Here is a 20,491-nt window from a genome sequence, read left to right as displayed (position 1 = left end):
CAGCATTGCCCAGTACAAAATCGCCCGCCACTTAAACATCCACATCGTCCCCCCCGCGATGCCCCCCTTCCTGTTTAGCTTTCTCTACCGGAGCGTGAAACTCTCATTCCCAAACCTAACCATTCGCCCCCCCCACCCCCCGCCCCACCCCCCCACCCTCCAACTCTCGCTCGCCACCCAGCCCCTGCGCGCCGCGCCGCCCCCCCGCCGGCGCACCCGCCCCCCCCCCCCCCCCCCCCCTAACCCCCCCTCCTCGTTTCTGACATCCACAGCGTCAACATCGGCAACGCTCGCCTCTACAATCTCGAGCGCGACCTCAACCTCCAAGGCAACCAATTCCAAGTCGCCGTCTCGATCCTCTTTGTAACTTACATCGTCTTCGAGGTCCCCTCCAACCTCGTCCTCAAACTCCTCACCCCGCGCCGCTGGATCGCCTTCATCACCGTCTCCTGGGGCATCATCGCAACCCTCACAGGCCTAGTCAACTCCTACGGCGCCCTCATCGCATGCCGCCTCCTCCTCGGCGTCGTCGAGGCCGGGCTCTTCCCGGGTCTAAACGTCTACCTCACCTTCTTCTACAGCAAGCACGAGCTCGCCCTGCGCGTGGGATACCTCTTTGTCAGCGCCGCCATCGCGGGCGGGCTGGGCGGGTTGTTGGCGTACGGGATCGGGCACATGGAGGGCGTGGCCGGGCTGAGCGGGTGGCGGTGGATCATGATCATTGAGGGTTTGCCGACGGTCGTGCTTGGTGTGGTGACGTATTTTGCGCTACCCAACGACGCGGGGAGCGCGTACTTTTTGAGCGAGGGGGAGAGGGAGGTGTTGGCGAGGAGGAGGGGGAGGGAGTATGGGAACACGAGCAGCGCGCAGGAGTTTAGTCGGGAGGATATGGTCAAGGCGTTTATGGACTGGAAGGTGTGGGTGTTTTGTGTCGCGCAGTTTGGTGCCGATACGATGCTTTACGGTGAGTGCTCATGTTCAGAGAGATTGAACACTTGTAGAGCTTGTGGGCGGCATGTTGATTTGACTGACGACGGCCAGGCTTCTCGACCTTCCTCCCGACCATCATCAACGGCCTCGGGACGTGGACGGCGGCGCAGGTACAGCTGCTGACTGTGCCGTGCTACTTCCTCGGCGCCGTGGTGTACATGGCCATGGCCTTCCTCTCGGACCGCACGCAGAAGCGCGGCCTGTTCTGCGTCGTGTTTGGGAGCATCAGCGTCGTCGGCTACGGCGTGCTCATTTCGCCAACGTCGAACGGGGTGCATTACTTTGGGTGCTTCCTTGTGGCGGCGGGGCTCTACGTCGTTGTCGGGCTGCCGCTGGCATGGGTGGGTTTTCTTTTTATGATGCTTGAGTGGACCTTGGCCCTGGACTGACGATGTGGTTTTGGCAGCTCCCGAACAATTCGCCGAGATACGGCAAGCGGACGACGGCGAGCGGGATGCAGCTCACTATTGGCAATTGCTCTGGCGTCATGTCGTCCTTTATCTAGTAAGTCCCCTCACCCTGAATGCTACTCCCACGCACAGGCTGACGGTAGACCTACGTAGCCAAGCAATTGACAGGCCGCGATACATCCGCGGCCACGCCGTGACGCTGAGCATGGTCGGCATGGCAACGTGCATGTACGGCTTTCTGTGGTTCTGGTACTGGCGGGAGAACAAGCGGCGGGAGAGCGGTCGGATGGAGAGCAAGTACGCCGACCTCTCGGATGACGAGCTGGCGGAGCTGGGCGACGAGAGTCCGCGGTTCCAGTATACGATTTAAAGGCACACATCGAGATGCAATTGGGAAGATTGGACCCGGAGGAGGGAGACTGGTTAGGTTGGACGGTTGGCAGGCGGCGTGGATATATAATACCTGGTCAGCAAGAGTAGATAGCGGATTGCCCCGCATCGTCAGATACCCCCATGTGAGAGTACACTACTTTCTTTGTATGCGCGTTGAGGACCTTGGCCCGGCTGCTGCATCGTATGGAGGCATGATTTCCTCTCGCCCCGTTCAAACCTTCACCGCAAAAGAAAGAGGAGGTAGGATCGTCAGGTTCATAGCAACATTTCAGCAACCTGAGTGGGAAAAAGACAAAAATTGAAAGGGACGAGACTCGAACTCGCGCGGGTTGCCCCACCAGGAAACAGATGTTAAGCTGACCTTAACCTGGCGCCATAACCAACTCGGCCACCCTTCCATTAATCTAGAGATCTGATTGGTTGGAAGTCTTGGAGAAATTATTGTATATGATACAATATCCAGAGATTCTGTTATTCCATTAGGAATTTCCTCGGTTGTTATGGAACATCAAGGCTATGCAAATGCAAGCCGATATCAGTCTCTTATGACCAATTTTATAAACTCCAAGCTTAGAAACACCCCCTAGCTTTTCTCGTCTCCCTCTTCACTCCCAAGCAGATCAGTAAAGCAACGCATAGCTAATTCCCAAGCTTGATCAACTAGCACGTCAATGAACACGCACCTCTGTCCGCACTCCATTCTGCAGGATCAGGTTGGCCTTAACCTAATCAAGCTTCCGATGCCCAACTGCGGTTACGTGTGGGATTCCAACGACAAAAATGTTCATCGCTCTTCTGCCAGCATCATCTTATATGATACAATGCGCATGCATCATCCACCCTACTCTTTACACGCTGCTCGTTACGTCCTTCTGATTTTGTTCGTAATTCCCAACGAGTCAAGCAAGAGCTCCGAGCAGCTCGGCACGTTCCCCATTCGCTGGGCGCTGAGTCACAAAACCCACTTGACACTTTGGCTATACCACTGCATAGAAATTGTCACCTCTCGGAGAGACCCGAGATTAATTGCCATATGCGCCATGCCAGCGCTGCTCCGCCTCGCGGCCCACATAGGCACCAACAGCTGTTCTCACTCAGAATATATGAGCGGTGGAACGGGTCTATGGGATTAATGGATGGATTGAGTAGAGAGACAGTTGAGTCGCCCATCCTTGATGGGCTCGTCGTTTGAATTATGTTGGTATCTTGGCTCTGATTTCTTTTGAAACTACTTACTGTTGGACCGGATGGACTTCGTTTAATCTAGAGTTATCCAGCTTGTTCATCGATCAAGGCTCTAATGATCTTTATCGTGATTTATACAGATATAATGGGAGAGTTGTTGGCAGTGCAGATGCTTCAATATGGGTCCCATTGTGGCCACAATCCTGTCTGGGCAGTCAACTAGCGGGATCAAGCATAACTCACACAATGGACCTCTCTGATCAAACCTCCACCATGCCTACCAGGGTCAGTTTGCTATTCTCCTGTTGTGTATACTTGCCGTTTTGTCCTGATCAGTTGTCGTAAAACCCTGCTAGGCTGCTCCACCGCATCTAAGCAACCATCACTCGTACTAAGCGTTCCGCTCACGGCTCGTTTTCGATCTCGATGGAAACGGTTACAGCGGACAGTATCTCAAGTTGCTAGCGCTAAGGTTCACACCACTGAAACAGACCCTCCTCCGAGAGTGGCATGATGACGTCTTGTGCCTTATGTACACTAAGTGCCCGTTGGTTTGGGCATGGAGGAGCTCCCCGAACTTGTTTCTTATTTAACCACAACTGACAGTGGTCAGCAACGAGCAAGGAGTATTGCAATACAGAGAAAAGACTGGCATTCCAAAACCTTACGCGAAGTTGACCTTTCGATCCATAGCTAGAGGTCATTGCAAGAGTTGACACGGTTTCAAAATCCTAACCGAAAAGTATTTTGAGAGTTTCGATCTTCAGAATTCCAAGACCAGGAATGCGTTCTACACCGCTCCAATTATGTATAGGGAATGATGCCTCCTGGAAACTAAATAAATGCTGAATTCTATAGCTCACTTGATTCATATTTCATCGTATGCTTGACATGCGTATTAATTGAAAATTTCTATGGTGATGTACGTCAGCCAATGGACAGAGTTGATGTAGAAACCCTCACTTGCACTTCAACTATAAACTCAAGAAAGAAAGGGTTACGCAGAGAAAGAATCAACTTTTAAATGAACGACAATTATAGCTGATCTGCCGTTGTATTCTACCCCAGTCAGACACCGCCCTTATTAGCGGTGTAGGCATGAGTATACTTCAAAGAACATGCCAGCCGTGATTTTCTTCAACAAAAAGAAAGCACCGAATCGGTCAACAACACACAACACGACGGCAATCGTGTCTCAACCCGTCCATAACCTCCAGAACACGGCAAATTAGACCATCATACTACAGCCTCCCACTGTACATTCGTTTGCGCATCTCGGAGTGCGTCAGGCTATCGGATCGAATTTAGATGAGCAATCGTGCGTCTCCATTCTTGACGGAATTCACTGACCGCTAGTTCCACAGACCCAGTCCATAGGTCCGTAGGCTCCGAAATTGACTGCCCCGTTCACGTGATGCTCATCGTGGGCCTCGTCCCCCCACACAAGTTTAACCTGTTCTCCCGTTGCAGAAATGAAGGAGAACACCAAGGTGGTGACGAGCTTCATGTCCAGGAATCTTGCCACAGACACTATCGGAATTGCATACAAAAAGAAGAAATCCACAGCTGACATGTAGCTGATGGTAAAAACATGATGGTTGCCTGGGTTTTTGATCTCGTGGTGCTTCGCGTGCACTCTCTCGTATACTCCAGGAATGTGCAACAGACGGTGGATGATCCAAAATACAGCATCCCGCAACACCATACCGATTGCCAGTTCTGATATAAAAGCGCTCCAAGACGGCAGCTGGTACGGTGCGGGATATTTGTGTGACAAAATCGACTTGCCACCCATGCAACACGCTATAACGAAATGGAGGGAATTCAAAATGAAGTGATTGAAGATGCTCTTGTGCAGGATTTCACGAGATGTTGCGGTAACGTAGGCAGGCCGCATCTTTTCCATGATTATCCCGCAAGCGAAGTAGCCCAGTTGAACACCGAGGCTTCCGAGAACCTCGACGTAGCCAGGTGGACATCGTTCTAGAAAGTTGTCCATCGTCGCGGTAGGTATGTGCGAGTTGTGGTCAGATGGTGTCGAGAGCTTAAGCAAAAGCGAGTCCACTTTGAGGCCGGCTAGCCCAAGAAAGTAGGGCGACTTGGTCTTAAATATTTCTGGCAGAATAGGGTTTGATTTGCCTCGCACTCGACGAAGCAATCCGCTCCGCTTTTACCCCTCCAAACTAGCCCTATCATAAACCGGAATCTGGAATCGGTTTCCATTCTCATGGTGTTGACGGCTGTCACGTCTCCTCTTTGCACTAGCCCGATATGACCGGCTGGCTCGGAATATTATCCATTGCCAGCCTGGCGCGTGGATTTGCCCCCTGTGAGTGTCCGCCGGAGTGGTGTTCGTTTTTGCCAGATTGTCAGAATTGAACGAATCACTATACGCATTGCGAATTGGGGTGGTGATTGATCAGTCGGACACTAGATCATAGAACCATATCTTATCTCATTTGGCAGGATAAAGTCGGGGCTTGCCTATGGTCTTCTTAAATTGAAACGGGGGGGTGGCGGAAAAAGGAGGGGGATGGTTGGGTTGACTTACATTTCAGGACTAGTGCTCTGAGCGAACAACTGATTGTTCTACATCTCGAATAGTTGACAAGGTTAGCTATGTTTGGTTCCACCGTTATTGAACTCAGGGTCGCATTAAATGTCAAAAGGTATTAAGGCGCAAGCAAAACGTCAAGACGGCAAACTCCAAAGTCAAAACAATGGCTAATTCTTGGCAACACCGCAACATTGAAAAACTCTCGCTATTCGTAAGTACCACTAATATTATTTCTTGAGAATGAGACACATTGCACTCCATTACATCAGAAAACACTGGTTAGCGCTGCTCCATAATCTGAGTAAGATGAGTCCATCTTCTCAATATCGTAATCATTCCAGTACCCACCCCCCGCCACGGCGTATTGCGAGAACCAGCTCTCGAATCGCTGCTGAGCTTGCGCCGCGGTGGTTCCTGAGGATGGCTTTGCGTCATTAGTCACCCACAGGAGAGGAATGACCTTCGTGCCGAGGGTAGTCTGCCACGTCCCGGGGTTGTTGCCAGCTCCGCCGTCGTAGACCTGCAGATACACCCTATCGAACAGACCGGGGCTCGCAGAATCAATCTGTGCCTTGACGTTGGCCCAGAAGCCGCTATTGGTGTACGGTGCGATCGAATACTGGTACCCCATCTCCCCGAGCATCTGGGCGAAACTGACTGTGCTCGCCACGTCGTAGACCCCTTCATCGTCGTTATTGAATGCGTCAATGTCCCATTCAGTCTTTAGGATCTCAAAGTTCTTGTACAACTTTGTGTCAGAGCTTGTCCCGTCTGCATTGATCAAGTCGCGGATGATTTGGAATGTTGTATCATGGGATACCAGCGAGATCTCCACTCTGTTGATGTTGGTCGTGCCAGTCTTGAACGACTTGATCTTTTCCGCCAAGGCGGTTCCACCAACATATGAGCCGTTGGTCACAACGGGTGCGTCGACTGCGTCGCCCGCATCTCCGGTTGAGTAATACACAAGGTCGCCGTTGTCGAGGAGACCGATCCGGAAAATGAGAAGGGTATCGAAGCCGGAAGTCTTGAGTGCTGTGGTGTTCGACTGCAGAACGTCTTTGAAGAGGAAAATGCTCTTCACACCAGTGTCGGCTGCGGCGTAGGCCAAGATGAAGGGTACATGTATGCACAGTAACGTCCATGCCAGAGTATAAAGGCCAAATCTCTTAAACCCTCCCATCATTGCGAACAAAGTGGCCAGAAGGAGACGTGCAGATATCAGAACGTTTCAAACAAGCCGGTCTAGAACGGCGCGGTAAGCCGCGGTCTTTATGGACAGCATCAGTCCACAGCAAGAATGCAAGCAATGCCTTCTTGTTCACAGGACAAAACTGCAGACGTAACGTAACAGATGCAATGGCACGGCAGACCAGGACTAAGAAGAACGGTTGTGACTCTACAGATCGTCTTGATTGGCTAATGCCCCGCTGCCAATGCAAATCAGTTCGCTTGGACTTATTGAGGTTATCGCGCCGAGGGGTTGCGACTCGGCCGAGATAGCCTGATCTTAGACTCGAATCTGGCTTTCTGCAAACCCTATCCTTGAAAATGCTACAATCTGTAAGCGCTGGCCGTATGTCTTTGGGAAGTCGCCGGCAATGCGTCTTGGCTTCCCCGCTTGCTCTCTGACACCTGCCTAGAACAGTTCCCAGAGCCGAAAATCGGATTGATTACCCCTCTCTGATGTAAAGTCTCATTATTACCACTGGAACGAAATGAACTTTGGATCAAAGTCACCACTGTGAAAGAGGTTATCTGAGTTCGTGATGATGTGCTTTTCAACATGTAACATCGTCCTCTTTGGTTTCCTGGGCATGTGTATTCACCAGTCTCTAGTCTGAGCACTTAATCAATTGACTACTGACGGCTTATGACTGTCAATGCTCTGAACCGCAGCTGTAATAATTAACAGATCAGTGCAAAGGGAAGTTCTGATTTTTTCTGTTCACACGGCCGAGTGAAATCCAGACATACTCTCGCGATTTAGAGGCTAGGGTAGAGTACTGTGAGCCCACAGCTGAGGGTACGTGAGTTGAGTTGAATGTAGGATGGTTTACTTTGAAAGTAAAATGAATAAGAGGATTCCTGCATATAAATCATGCGAAGGTCTGGCTTAAGGTACATGAGAAGGCACGTGGCAGGCTGAAAACTCTTTGTCGAAGGGAAGTTTCGTGTTAAAGACATGTATTCAGACTCAGAACAACTCCACATCAAGCCCTGTCTCTCTAATGACTGGAATCAACCAGTTGGGTTGAGGATAGAGCTAATTCTAAGTTACACATAGGTTCATAACTCACTGTCAGTTAACCATCGTCCTATGGTGCAAGTATCAAGCAACACGTTATTTTCTTCGACACGTCCCTGAAGCAGCCTCAGCCATAATGCATCTGCTGAGAGCCTACTACTACCTTCACCCTGCCCTCCTAGTCTCAATCAACAGAATTTTTCTTCTCGAAACATTTGAGCACGACCACACTGGTCGTTATAGCCAAGTAGTCACCGAGGGGTGAAGATAGGGACCCAGGCGTCCACATCGGTGCGGCGAATAGCCAGTGCATTGCACCCAGTATTGCGAGCTGCTCCACGAACCATCTTGAAATCCCAAACCTGGTCCTCATAACTCCGGTAGGGCTACGGTCAAGCTCACTGAGCTCATAACCTCCCGCAGAGAACAGCACTGGGGCATCAACTGTGTCTCGCTCTGCGCTGTAGTCAATGAGGTATAGTTTAGCCGATAGAAGCCCACACAAAGTTCTCTCTAGGAGGTTGATGAAACAGGCCCGGGGACCTGGCTGCATCTTCATGGCCTCGGTACTGTCGCCGCCGTGGATTTTCCAGGTGTCGTCGTATTCAAAGGCGATATGGAGTTGTCTAGAGATGTTGTTTTGAAAGAACGGTCGGAGAGCGGCCAGTGCTTCTCCGACGGCGATACGTTGGTCAGGCGCGACTTGGAAGATGTTAAGGTCTTGGTGTGGAAGTATGCTTGATCCAGACGTGCTTTTTGTGATTGAGTCGTCTGCTGCACGTGATGTTTGGCCTTTGGGAGGGCCCATTAGCGACGCGTAATGCTTTGCTACTACGTATCTGGACTCTTTGCAGGCGGACCATAGGCCGGCATCGATGAGAAATGTCGAAGGATCTGACTCCATCCACGGACGCCGTTCTCCCGCAGTGAAAATGGGTTTGGCAAGGACGTATTTTCGACCTTGGCGCGGCCGCATTGATTCTTTGTGTCCAAGTCTGTTTGACGTAGCAGTTGGTCCTTTGATGGAGAAGATATGAAAACTCGGGGCCGAGGGCCGGAGATTGGATTTCCAGATTTGTAGTCGCAGCTCGGTAGGAAACCGGGAGAATTGGTGGAATATTGTTGCCATAGTTGCTCAATGGTCAAGACTGCTCTCTATTGTTGATTCTTCTGATACTCTGATGTTGAGTGCTTCTGAGTCCGAGACAAGAACCGTTAGCAAGTCGGTGGTGCCATTTACATATATACCCGTTGCTGCGCTGTATCGGAGAAAGATTACTGATGGCCTTGGTGGGTTCGTCATCGGGTTTGTGAGACTGTTCAAACTTTTCATGGCTTTTTGGAAACTTTGCTATCTCCAAAGCCTAGACTGGTTAGGAATCAGATATCGCAGAGGCAGCCTCTGGATGTAGAAGGTTGCTTATGATTCCTACATGTGGTTGGTCTTGTTCACAGCTTGTATTTAGTAGACTAGAATATCGGATGCGATTACCGAAGTTGAAGCACTTATTTCAGGGGCAAATTTTACGTGGGTCGTATATGATATGTTCCAAGACTTCCAAATCTCATCCAGCCGATTAAACTCCAAAAGTTTCGGATTGTTAAATCAAGTTCTTGTGCATTTATCCAAGCTCGGTTGGCGCTATTTTATCCGACATTCTGCTTTTGCTAATCGGAATTGGAATCCAGATTTCATAATGCATCGACATCTTAGCGAGACGAGCAGCGTTAGATAGCAGGTATACGCGAAAGGTACACAGCAATCGACACTCGCAACATCAGACTCGACTGTAGTGCATCTTACCCTCTTTCTCCTCAATCGAGAACATCTAGGATCTGTCTACAGACACGTAAGCCAGATAATTCATTGCTAGCCCTCCGTAAGCATCGTCAATCCCATTCAACTGCTCTCAAGCACATCCCAAACAACCTTCTCGTGAACAACATGCGTCCCAACACTCAACGCGGCACCCGTCACCAACAAGACCTCGCAAGGCAAAGCCCGGTCCCCGATCCTCACCGTCCGCCTCCACCCTTCCCCCTCCTTCCACTCCCACCTCTCCGCCGCAACCTCCTCCCCGACCCTCGAGATCCCCTGACAGAACCGTCCCAGCCAGACAACCATTCCCCGCGCCCCCGTCGACTCGTCCTCAAACTTGAGCACGACGCACTCGACACCCTTCTCCTCAGCATCAGCACCGGCCCGAAGAACCGCAACGGGGTCAATGTCCCTCCAGAGCTCCTCGTAGTCCGTCTCCCGGCCCGTGGCGGGGTTCACCATCCGGCCCTTTTCGAGCGTCAGCCCGTCGGGCTGCTCGTACATGTCCCCCTCGTCCGCCGCGTTCTCGGGCGCCGTCGTGCGCGAGTCGATCCAGTGCTCCCAGCGCGAGTGGCGCACCTCGCCTCCTTGGCCGTCGGGGCGGAGGGATGACGACGAGGTCCCCGCGATGCCCCATTCCAAGCGCTCGATGCCGTGCGTGTCTGGGTGGATGTCAGTTCGTGGGAATCAACACAAGTATTTGTGATTTTCGTATGTTGGTCCAGTCATGTGTGCCACCGGATGTTGTAGTGACATGGATAATCTAGAGCGGAGGTGAAGATTTTACCTTGCACGCCATCCACCGTCGGCGGCTGCTTCAGAATGCGGAGATCTACGAAACGGCGCTGCGGGGATGTGAGCACCACGGTCGACGTCGGCTCGCTCGCCTCATCGGGGATCCAGCGGATGTGCTCGCGGAATGAGATGCTGCTCATGGTGATGGACAGGTCTTGAAAATCTGGAGTTGTGTCTATGCTCCCAAATGAAACCAGCTGTCGGTTGGAGTTGCGGGATATGCAAGGCTATGTCTTGGTGATGATGGTGGGGGAATCAAGGTCACACGCACGCGCCGGCGGGCATCGAATCGTCGATGTCGCGCAGATCTCCACTTTCAGCCGATGAAAAGCCTCGCGCCGTCATCGCCCGCCGATCCGGAGCCTCCCTCGGACATCTGCGCTTCCAACGGCTGTCCCGTTCGTCTATATCGCTTTTGAGTATTGATTCCCCAGTGTGAGGTCTATAGTCTAAGTCTAACATGCAGTGCTCTTGCGCCTTTTCATCTCACTCAAAATCGCGCTTCTTCCACAGAGAATAGCATCTCGCCAGCCCAACAAATTACGCCTCACGCGGCCTTCTCGAGACGCTCGACAATCTCGACGAAACCCTTCACCTTATCCTCGCATTCGACCTTGCTCTTCTCCTGCGCCTCGTACGTCTCCCGCAGCCGATCGACCATAAAAGGCTTGAGCGGCGCCCTCTTTGCCGTCTTGTAATCATAGACGACGATGTCCTCGAAGCAGCGGGCGGCAGGGCGGCGGTGGCCGTCGGAGATGAGGAGAGCCTCGAGCAGGATGAAGTCTGAACCGTACGTCGGCTTGGAGACGAGCTTATGGAGGACCGTCACGTGGTCAGGGTAGGCCATTGGCTTCAGAGGGAGGGAGGTTTGTCAGTATGGGCGATTCGGGATTTTTCTTAATGTGATCTTTGCGGGGCCAAAGCGCGGGCGATTTGGGGATTTGCTGGTTTACTTTGATGGAATCTCACTCACAAATTTGTAGTCCGTCTTGATGCTTCTCATGATGAGGCCAAGGTCCCGCGGGCTCATGAGCTGGTTCCACTCGTCCTTGTGCTCGGGATCCACCGTTGTCGCAAAGTTACGAAGCCAATTGACCCGCGCCGACTCGGCGTACTTGTTGTAGACGACGTTGTTTACATGACCTACGGCTGTGAGAATTTGTTTCGTGGTTCATTGGAGAGGCGAGCCATACCCTGTGACTTGTCAGTTTGTCTCCCCCTTCCCCGTGGAGTCAAGCTCGGTAACAACTCACCATTGCATCCTGGATTCCATCGCAATCAGTATTCAATTCATCCCGTCTCTAGGAAACTCATAACAAAACAAAACTCACCTGGTCTCCCCAAGTCACCGTATGCCTGTCGAGGCCCCTCCACCCGGGGCCCGTGAGGAACCCCTCCCGTCCGGCGAGCAACTCCAACCACTGCCCGTCGATAGCCTCCCGCAGAGCCTTCAACTCCCCCTTCTGCTGCTCGCTGAGGTCGAGCCCCGCGCACCGCTTGATGCGCGCCTGCAACTCGGAAAGCCATCGCGGATTTAGCGGCGGCGCGGGCGCTGGAGCTGAGGAGGCGGCGGCGGCGAGACCCCGTGCGACGGTGGTCACGAACGATCGCCTAGGTATGTGAGGTGTAGGGAGGCGGCAGGCCAGGCCGGCGCCGAGGGCGAACGAGTTGCGCATCTTTGGCGTTCCCCGCGGGTATCTATTTGCGAACAAGAATGAGAATGCAGCAGAGGAAGAAGAAGAAGAACAGCGACGACGGTATGCTATTGAAGCAGGGGGTTGAAGAATTTTGATCCAACGCCGGCGAAAGGTGGATGACGGAAGTGAGGAAACTCGGCTTCCGTCGGCTACACGTCGCAAGTTGGTGCAGAGCATGGTAATCAATCAGAGAGCGAGTTGGGTGGAAGTTGAATTTGGCCTGGCCCGTCCCAGCGGATTCTAGTTGCAATTCCCGGGCTGCGTTATTGCCGCCCGTTGGCTTGGGTCGGTAGTTGGAGCGCGCCCAATGTAGTTTATGCTGGCAAGGTGCGATGGGGCGTGGGGGTTCCGGCTCGGACTCTCGGTGTTTCGACGCCGTTGGGCATCTTCAACTTTGGAAACCACGGCATTCAAGCTCTGGCATAGTTGCAGCCGCCCGGCTCTCGAGATAGAGACATATTGGAGGGAGAATAACAAAAGACCCTGCCTGCTCACATCGTCTCTGCGCTACGCCCTTCTGGAACCTCGGTATCCGGCAGAGTTGGAGATTCAGCGAGTTGCCCTGTAATACAACTCGTACTTTCTGGAGAGTGGCTATACCGAGTCGGGCTTAGCCGCAATATTGGCGTGCGCCTGGCTCGATTCTGGAAGGCAAGGACTTTGGAAGGCAAGGTCAAGTCTTTTGCAGCTTTTAATTCTTAATTCTTGATCCCCTCACTTCATCACAGTCAACTCGATGCAGTCCAATCGGTATCTCCCTGTAAGCCACAGGCAACCTCGCAATAACGTTCAGTATGGGTTCCTCTTGTGTGGCGGTGCATGCGATGCAACATTGGCTTAAACCCTTTCTCTTGCAAAGTTCCAATAACTAGAAAGTCAACAGTTGCCTTATCTATAAGCATGTGAATACTACTAGCCCCACTCCTTCGCCCAATATTCTACTTTGTTCAACTCAATGCAAGCGATGAAAGCAGTCATGAAGAACCCCGGCTGCATCCGTGAGACGGTGAGACGCGCTGAAGGGTTTTTGGCGCAGGTGCGACCCCCCATCTCCAGGACCATGAGCTGAGGTAAGCAAGCAAGTGTTATGTAATCCTCCGGTGGAGCGGAGCCTGTGCCAGGAACTCCAGGACCAACCAACCGACCTGCTTCCTGCTTCCTGGGACGTGCTGCGCGCGGGGGGGACCTGGGCGGGAGGCAGCTCCGAAGCTGCAACGGGAGCGGTGGTCATAGCTTCCTGTCCTTCATGCCTTTGCCCCACCTTCCAGATCAGGGAGGACGCCGGACGACCAACGACACTGCAGCGCGCCAACGCAAAAGTGTACAGTGCGTTTTTTTGCCCACCGGCGGTGCGGTGGGCGGCGCATCCGGTCGACGGGGACGCGTCGCTGCCTGCAGCCAACTCTCTGCGTTGACCATCAAGCGGGAGGGAAGGAGGGCCCTGAAAGATGGATGAAATCTGACTTCGGTTCAAGGTTATTCGTTTCCCATGGAAATATAAAGTCATATTTGACGCAGTTGTTCTGCTGGCGGCTGATGGAAACGAGAAGGGGTAAGCCTGGGACACACGCGTCAAGAGTCAAAACATTGAGGTCGCAGCCAGGCTTGAGTTTCTGGATCAGCCGCCATGCCGTCAGACGACAGACTGTAAGATCCCCCGTCAAAAGTATTTGATTTGAGGATTCTGATATTGAAGACTCCGTTCAATCTCAATTTCATGTTGTGACCGGATTGCCCGCAGCATGACAGGCAGGCGACCTTTCAGCGAGGTTCATCAACCCGACAGGCGCGCGGAGGCTTAGCTGCGCAGAGGCTTAGCTGCGCGGATTCGGTGCCTCTTGAGCACCCCCAAAGGCTTCGCAAGGAGAATGCAACATTGACCGCATAGCAGAAGAGCTCAGGAGAGCCTTTAATAAGTTTCAATTCACGATCCATTGCTCCCATTGATGATGCGTCCCAAGGCGCAGAATATTGGGCGCTGAAAAGCGGCACCACGTGACACACAGCCTTCCCCCTCTCTACCAATCGTACCTACCTACCCACCACTGGCAAGGCGCAGGACGGCCACGCAATCTTGACAAGGCGTGTCTCTGCATGAATACAAGTTCCATTGAGCAATGTTGTCATCATACTTGAAAACTATTCGTGGGTTCCTGGACAGTTTCAGAGAAGTCGACGATGTGTTGGTCATGCCAATTCACGAGACAGTGACGGACGGACACACGTGTTCGACTCCTCCACCTTGGGCAGACATGCATCATTCTTGAAGCGGCAGTCTAGAGATAAACGACCTTAATGCATAGAGACAAGAAAAGACAATGGCGATGAAAGTCGAAGTCTAAGCAGCTCATAACAAGAAGTTTCATCACCAATTGCGTGCGTAGAGCGGTGGTATGCGCCACTCAGCGGAAGTGCTGGTGTAATCGCGAATAGCTTCCATCGCGTCTTCCGCACTTAATGCTGCCTTCGGCGCTGGCGGCACCATTCCAGCTCCAAACGGCTCAAAAACACAGAGAATAACAAGATAGGTCACAGCGATGCCATAAAAGACGTGATGACCGAGTTTAGACAAGGAGGTGAACGTGGGCACACGGACGAGGCGATCCACTCCATTTCACCGGTCGCGTGGCCTTTTGGCGATGGGACAAGAAGCGATACTCGGTGTAAGTCAAATCGAGCCAGGAAAATGCTAGAAATTCAACAAAAATATCGCCGAGCAGACCGTCGACCTAGATGATGGAATCAGGTGTTTTTCTGATGCGTTTAATGGTGCTGTTGGTGATTGTGACGAGGGTGGTGCAAGATGTGCGGATAGCTTCAATTTGGACGAAGCGCGATCGAATCACAACAGACGGGTCCGGGGTCGGGGAGAGGATGCGCGATAGCAGGACCGCAACACGTCATAAACGGACAAAAAAGTGCATCGCATGATGGAGAAAAATTCGAGCGACAGAATGATAGAATCAGTGCATGATGAAACTAGGAATGAGAGGCAGGAGGGCAGATGCGACGGACGGCAGTCGCGATCGTGGGGAAAACGAAGTTGGGCGACGATGTGATAACCGGGCAACTCGGCGGGGGAAAGGCGTGAGTATGGGAGGGAAATTGGGGTCGGGTCGGGGGGTGGTGAATCGACGGGTGCGAGGCTCAAAAACGTGGCAACGGCGAGCAATGAGTCATTTTCCGTGATGGAGGGTGAGGAATCGGGAAGACGAGAGATTCGAGAGGGAAGAGAAAGAGGAGAAGGGCGAGGAGGAAAGAGGGCGGTTGAGGTGGGCGATGAGAATGGGTTTGGTGGGAGATGGGCGAGCCCCGAACGTGTGCGGCATCAGAGGCTCAGGAGTTAGAGCAGGGACGGAGGGAGCGACGCAGCGACGCTGAGCATTCGGAACGGGGAGGGGAAGGAACCACGGGGCAGCAGCCAGCAGACACACGACGTGGAATATTAGGGCCAATCAGAAATAAGGGAAACGGGAGAATTTCTGAAAAATGCGACGGAAGGGAAAAAGGAGGATAAGGTACAAGGGCAATGTATCTTTTGCTTGCCTCCCGATTGCTGCTTTCTGAGGCAATTGAGCGTGGCAGAAAACATGGCAGTTCCGTAGGTTTGGATGGGAAAGAACGGGCGGGATGGGCGCAGGGCAGGAGTGCACACTTCGTTGGTGCTGTGGTCTGGTGCAGGTGGTGCATGTGGTGCAGGAGGAGGGGGGGAAGGAGGAGCAAGGAACCATGTACCTGCACATTCACTGATGGTTCCTTCCTGGGTCTGGCTGATCTTGGGGTTTGACCAGACGGGAAGAATGCGTAGCGAAAGAAGGTGGATGGATGGATGGATGGATTGACGCCTTCTGCCTCAGTTTGGCCGGCTCAGGAACTCAGGGACTTGGGCGGCACTGCGGCAGTGGCTCTGTTTGTCTGGGGTCATTTCTCTGACCCTCTCACTCTCTCACTCTCATGAGATCTCATCTCACAGACTCACACCCCAAACCCACCGGGACAAGCCCCAGTGAAAACCGCAGGCAGGCAAGCCGCCGGACAGAATGGCAGTAATTAGAAGAGCACCAGAAGAACAAAACCCCGGCTCTCTTAGGGCAGATGACTGCACCCGTGGCGACCCCGAGGGGGGATGTGCTGGAACCACCCACCAACACTTACATTAACCCTTGGGCGAATAGGGAAGACCAGGGATCCGTCTAGGGTGTGACGGCAGAAACGACAGAAGCCTCAGAAGCTTTGTGCATGGCCTGGAGCTGGGGGGCCGGGGAGCTCGAGTGCTTCCGGCGAGGGCGGAGGAGGTGAACTGGGCTGAGGCTTGGGCAGAGCCTTAGATGAGGAGTGACGGGCGCCGCTTGGCCGCTGTCCGCGTCTTCCAACAGTCTCATTGAGGTGAATGGCAGCGCGTCGACTCAACTTAGGACAAGCCACAGTTGCCGTATAACTTATGAACGAACGAGAGATGCAAATTATCGATCCATCGTCAAAACAGATACTGCAAAGAAGGCACGGGTCCATATAGAGGGGCAGATGGACCGAGGTGAGAGAGGCCATGCTGGAATATGTCACCAGCCGAGGATTTCTTAGAACATCCACCATCGCGCCGGCTAGACACGTCCAAAATAGACACGCACGTCTCTCCCGCTCCCGCGCTAATCGGCGATTTGAACCCAAGTAGATACGCCGCCGACGGATGAGGACAACGAACTCGAGTCGAAAGAGAGGCGGAAGGAGATGGGGAATACAATGAGGCGTGGAGAGACGACACAAGCAGACGTCAAAGGTGACCGTCACAAGGCTCTGCGGTATGCTGTCGACTGTCGACTTCAGAATCCAACTCGAGATAAACTTGCTTTATGTCGTTATGGAATAAATGCACCCTGCCGACTCGCCAAGACCCTGTTAGGTCCAACGGGAATATCGTTCAAGTTCATGCTAGTCTAGTCTACCGTGGTTATTTGCTGGTATAGGGCCGAGTGAGTGAGTGAGTAAGGGAGAGGTAAAAAGAGAAGGAGAAAAAGAGGGTAGAATGGGTGTGCAATCATGGGGAGTGAGCGACGTGCGAGGTGAGAGTTGAGGGGGGAAGGCCCAAGGCCCCCCCGTCCCCGTTGTTTAGCGACCATCCCCCTCAAAATGGACGGGGGACGGGAGGACCCAAAAGACACCCGCACCAAGGCTAAAAAAAAAAAGAAGGCACCTCAAATGTCCCCAAAAGTTACTGATTGCGCACCGCGCCCAACGGTCCCCGCCCATTTATAAAAACATGCCCCATCCCCTCCACGCACGCGCTCCCCCTCCACCCTCTCGTTCCGGACCTCTTCATCTCTCGCCTTTCTCAACAACCAGAACGCGTACATTTAATTTTCGCAACTTCTCCAAGCTTCCTCGTCTCTGAATCGACTTCAATCGCCATTTCGATTGTGTCCCGCTTAACTGCACCCCTATCCGCTTAACGCATCTACACCACCCAAAACAATCACAATGCCTCCCAAGAAGACCGAGGGCGCCGCTGCTGCCCCCAGCAAGAAGTCCACCCACGCCAGCTACCAGGTTTGTACCTCAACTACTCAGGCTTTTTGCATGGCGCGTTGGTTGCTAATACTCTACAGGATATGATTACCGATGCCATTGTTGCTGTACGTAGTGCTGCTCCTTCATCTCCGGCGCAAAGGATTACGCGACCGAAGGGCCCACGGGTCGGGTCAGCTGCCGTCTGAACCTAGTGCCCGTGACCTTCGATCGCGCCACCACCCTCCACCTCCAACCACGATGAACGGATTATGCAATCCCGTGTTCCTCTTTACTGACTCACCATCTCTTCTACAGCTCAAGGACCGCAACGGATCTTCCCGCCAGTCCCTGAAGAAGTACGTCAAGGCCAACAACCAGATCAACACGGTCAGCGACAACATGTTCGACTCCCTGTTCAACAAGGCCCTCCGCGCCGGTGTTGAGAAGGGTGTCTTCGAGCAGCCCAAGGGTATGTCCTCGTCTACCTGCCTGTCTCTGCCTTTGTGCAACACTAACATCCTCCAAGGTCCCTCCGGTGGTACCAAGCTCGCCAAGAAGGCGCCTAAGCCCGCCGAGAAGAAGACTGAGAAGAAGACCGAGAAAAAGGTCGCCGAGAAGAAGGCCCCTGCGAAGAAGGAGGCCAAGGAGCCTAAGGAGAAGAAGGCCGCCGCTCCCAAGAAGGCCGCCGCCAAGAAGGAGACCAAGGAAGCCAAGGAGCCCAAGGAGAAGAAGGCCGCTGCTCCCAAGAAGGCTGTCGCTGAGAAGAAGGAGAAGAAGCCCGCCGCCAAGAAGGCTGCTGCCGTATGTTGACCGTGTGCCTCTGTTTCATAATCATCACTGACATCCCCAGGCCAAGGAGGAGAAGCCCGCCGTTCTCAGCAAGACCAAGACTGGTCGCGTAACCAAGACGGAGAAGAAGGCCCCCGCGGCCAAGAAGGAGGCGAAGGAGCCCAAGGAGAAGAAGGCCGCTGCACCCAAAAAGGCCGCCGCCCCGAAGAAGGCAGCGCCCAAGAAGGCCGCCGCTGACAAGAAGGAGGCCAAGGCTGAGGCACCCGCTGCCACGGCATAAAGGGTCACATCCTTACCCAACCTTGAACGATGATGCAACGTCGAGTATCTGCTCGGCTCTTCGCACAACTGTTTTGTGTCACGAAATCTTGTCGAAAGGCGTTTACGGGAGTTGTTTAACTAACTGGGAAAGGGCAACGGGCCGGGAAGCGTTGGTGGGAAACCAACCTGGGGTGAAAACGCGACTGCGTTTCTTGTCTTGTGGCTTGTTTTGTCTTGTTTTTCTATATGCTGCGGCTGCTTTTGACTGAACGCGACGCGTGGTTCGGGGCTCTAAGGGAACGAGGGTCGGGATTGTGTTAATTTCTGTCTACGTGCCTTTTTTGAGGGAGATTCTTGCGTGCTTGGCGGGCGTCTCTTGATCCCGCTCTCACGACATGAGACGGACCCCTTTCCGACTACTGTAACTATAGCTCGCGCGATATACCAACGAAGGAACCCTTTTACTGTTCACATGAGTTTCCTTGACAATGTGCGGCTCTACTGAAGATGTGGATTGGAAGGCTTGATTCGAGTTTTGCAAGAGGCAGACGTTGTAACCTCGAAGGAAACTTCTGAGCCTAGTACTCAGGGGCACCCGATGGCAAATGCGGCGCCTCGCGTATAATTACGGGGTGGGTTCCAGAGGAAATGATACAAACTGTCTAGCATTTCGTTTTGAGGATCGCCTGGGTCTGAGCGATGAACGAGTCACGGAGATGGCATCTGGCTGTGAAAACAGAGCGGGAGCGTAACATAAAGAGGAGGGCGATGAGCTGTGGTGCCGACGAAGGATGTCTGAGAAATGTGCGACAAGCCGTAATGCCGGAGTCTGGCAAGGTCGGTCCCCCAGGGAGTTTCGGAGTGGAGCCGACGCGGTTCTGAATCCTCCAAGGGTCTTCTTTTCTTTTGTTTACATTTTGGGTCTTCCTCTACTCTAAATCCCGGGCGGCACGGTAGCCTGCCCGTGACGCAGAGATAACCACACCTAGAAAGAGATGAGGTAGAGACCCCCTCAGAGAGGGAGAGGCTACAGAGAGAGGCCCGAGAGTTGGAAAGGCGTCTGTGCCTCCGGCGGGCGTGACGGGGACTCAGTGTGTCACGTGCCGTATTTTCACGGCTCAACGGAGAAGGGCCGTTTGTCTTTTCTTGCCGTCAATTATTCTGTATGACTCGGTGCCGAGTCGACGGATTGGCTTTTTGGTTTTCGAGGTTGAATTTGGTTTGCTTCTGTGCAGTACTAAGAGCATTCCGTGGGTTTTGGAGGGTTCTTCACCGATGTTCTAGACGACTTTGACCCCTCACAACTACACTGGTTTGTTATTAGTGGTCTGACACATGGGACTGGACGTGACTTGGTCTGAGACGGACACGCCCGCCGCCGGTGATGGCCGTACCCTCTGACGCTCTATAGTCCGGTTTGGACGGGTTTACTAACTGCGAAACCAACTCATTGATATCCGTCGATTGCAACTTGCAGAGGGATTGAAGTGGTGACTCGAGCTTCTTCACCACCGCCTACAATTCTTCGGTGTGAACTTGGTTTGAAGGTAGTGTTGAGTGAACATGTTTCTTAAGGAGTGTTATTGCCAAGCCAAATTTTTTACCGTCGAGTAGATTTACCTTTGGTTTGAGCGGTGAGTAAGGAATTATTTGACTAGCTGCGGATACTCGACGCGGATCTAGCCTCAAGTGTCTACCTTCTGTGGGCGTGTGTCGTGGTTTTGAGTTGGGGAGGATTATGGCGCCGGCTGCGGTGGGACTCGACGGGGTTGACACGTGCGATGAGGAGATGGCGCTACACGGCGAGACCCCTACCCTGTTGTTGATCTTTATAGACAAGCG

The 20,491-nt window shown here is 53.0% G+C and overlaps 8 protein-coding genes across 8 annotated transcripts; 3 read left to right on the top strand and 5 right to left on the bottom strand.

Annotated features, from left to right (window-relative positions):
- Positions 1 to 58: 58 nt before the first annotated feature.
- On the top strand, positions 59 to 1,770 carry CORC01_09641 (major facilitator superfamily transporter; the record flags this gene model as incomplete). The annotated part of the gene is made up of 5 exons (XM_022621270.1): positions 59 to 72; positions 273 to 964; positions 1,042 to 1,331; positions 1,397 to 1,494; positions 1,554 to 1,770. The coding sequence occupies 5 exons, from the start codon at positions 59 to 61 to the stop codon at positions 1,768 to 1,770; spliced, it is 1,311 nt and encodes a 436-aa protein (XP_022472279.1).
- Positions 1,771 to 4,320: 2,550 nt separating this feature from the next.
- CORC01_09640 (fatty acid hydroxylase) lies at positions 4,321 to 4,977 on the bottom strand (the record flags this gene model as incomplete). Its single annotated transcript, XM_022621269.1, has 1 exon — positions 4,321 to 4,977. The coding sequence occupies one exon, from the start codon at positions 4,975 to 4,977 to the stop codon at positions 4,321 to 4,323; it is 657 nt and encodes a 218-aa protein (XP_022472278.1).
- An 823-nt stretch (positions 4,978 to 5,800) lies between these two features.
- On the bottom strand, positions 5,801 to 6,721 carry CORC01_09639 (coagulation factor 5/8 type domain-containing protein; the record flags this gene model as incomplete). The annotated part of the gene is made up of 1 exon (XM_022621268.1): positions 5,801 to 6,721. The coding sequence occupies one exon, from the start codon at positions 6,719 to 6,721 to the stop codon at positions 5,801 to 5,803; it is 921 nt and encodes a 306-aa protein (XP_022472277.1).
- A 1,246-nt stretch (positions 6,722 to 7,967) lies between these two features.
- On the bottom strand, positions 7,968 to 8,759 carry CORC01_09638 (uncharacterized protein; the record flags this gene model as incomplete). Its single annotated transcript, XM_022621267.1, has 1 exon — positions 7,968 to 8,759. One exon carries the CDS (start codon positions 8,757 to 8,759, stop codon positions 7,968 to 7,970), a length of 792 nt encoding a protein of 263 aa, XP_022472276.1.
- A 924-nt stretch (positions 8,760 to 9,683) lies between these two features.
- On the bottom strand, positions 9,684 to 12,073 carry CORC01_09637 (uncharacterized protein; the record flags this gene model as incomplete). The annotated part of the gene is made up of 7 exons (XM_022621266.1): positions 9,684 to 10,264; positions 10,390 to 10,577; positions 10,669 to 10,788; positions 10,949 to 11,247; positions 11,371 to 11,546; positions 11,651 to 11,659; positions 11,725 to 12,073. The coding sequence occupies 7 exons, from the start codon at positions 12,071 to 12,073 to the stop codon at positions 9,684 to 9,686; spliced, it is 1,722 nt and encodes a 573-aa protein (XP_022472275.1).
- Positions 12,074 to 14,459: 2,386 nt separating this feature from the next.
- Positions 14,460 to 14,702, bottom strand: CORC01_09636 (uncharacterized protein; the record flags this gene model as incomplete). The annotated part of the gene is made up of 1 exon (XM_022621265.1): positions 14,460 to 14,702. A coding segment is annotated over one exon (243 nt), but the record flags the coding sequence as incomplete, so codon positions are not given.
- Positions 14,703 to 14,827: 125 nt separating this feature from the next.
- CORC01_09635 (uncharacterized protein) lies at positions 14,828 to 15,025 on the top strand (the record flags this gene model as incomplete). Its single annotated transcript, XM_022621264.1, has 1 exon — positions 14,828 to 15,025. The coding sequence occupies one exon, from the start codon at positions 14,828 to 14,830 to the stop codon at positions 15,023 to 15,025; it is 198 nt and encodes a 65-aa protein (XP_022472273.1).
- A 2,544-nt stretch (positions 15,026 to 17,569) lies between these two features.
- On the top strand, positions 17,570 to 18,668 carry CORC01_09634 (linker histone H1 and H5 family protein; the record flags this gene model as incomplete). Its single annotated transcript, XM_022621263.1, has 5 exons — positions 17,570 to 17,638; positions 17,698 to 17,724; positions 17,915 to 18,068; positions 18,126 to 18,400; positions 18,450 to 18,668. The coding sequence occupies 5 exons, from the start codon at positions 17,570 to 17,572 to the stop codon at positions 18,666 to 18,668; spliced, it is 744 nt and encodes a 247-aa protein (XP_022472272.1).
- Between the last annotated feature and the right edge of the window lie 1,823 nt (positions 18,669 to 20,491).

The sequence above is a fragment of the Colletotrichum orchidophilum genome (genome assembly GCF_001831195.1).
Source record: "Colletotrichum orchidophilum strain IMI 309357 chromosome Unknown Scaffold_88.1, whole genome shotgun sequence".
NCBI lineage: Eukaryota > Fungi > Ascomycota > Sordariomycetes > Glomerellales > Glomerellaceae > Colletotrichum > Colletotrichum orchidophilum.
Note: the sequence above shows the minus strand (reverse complement) of the source record. Positions and strands in the feature narration are given on the sequence as shown.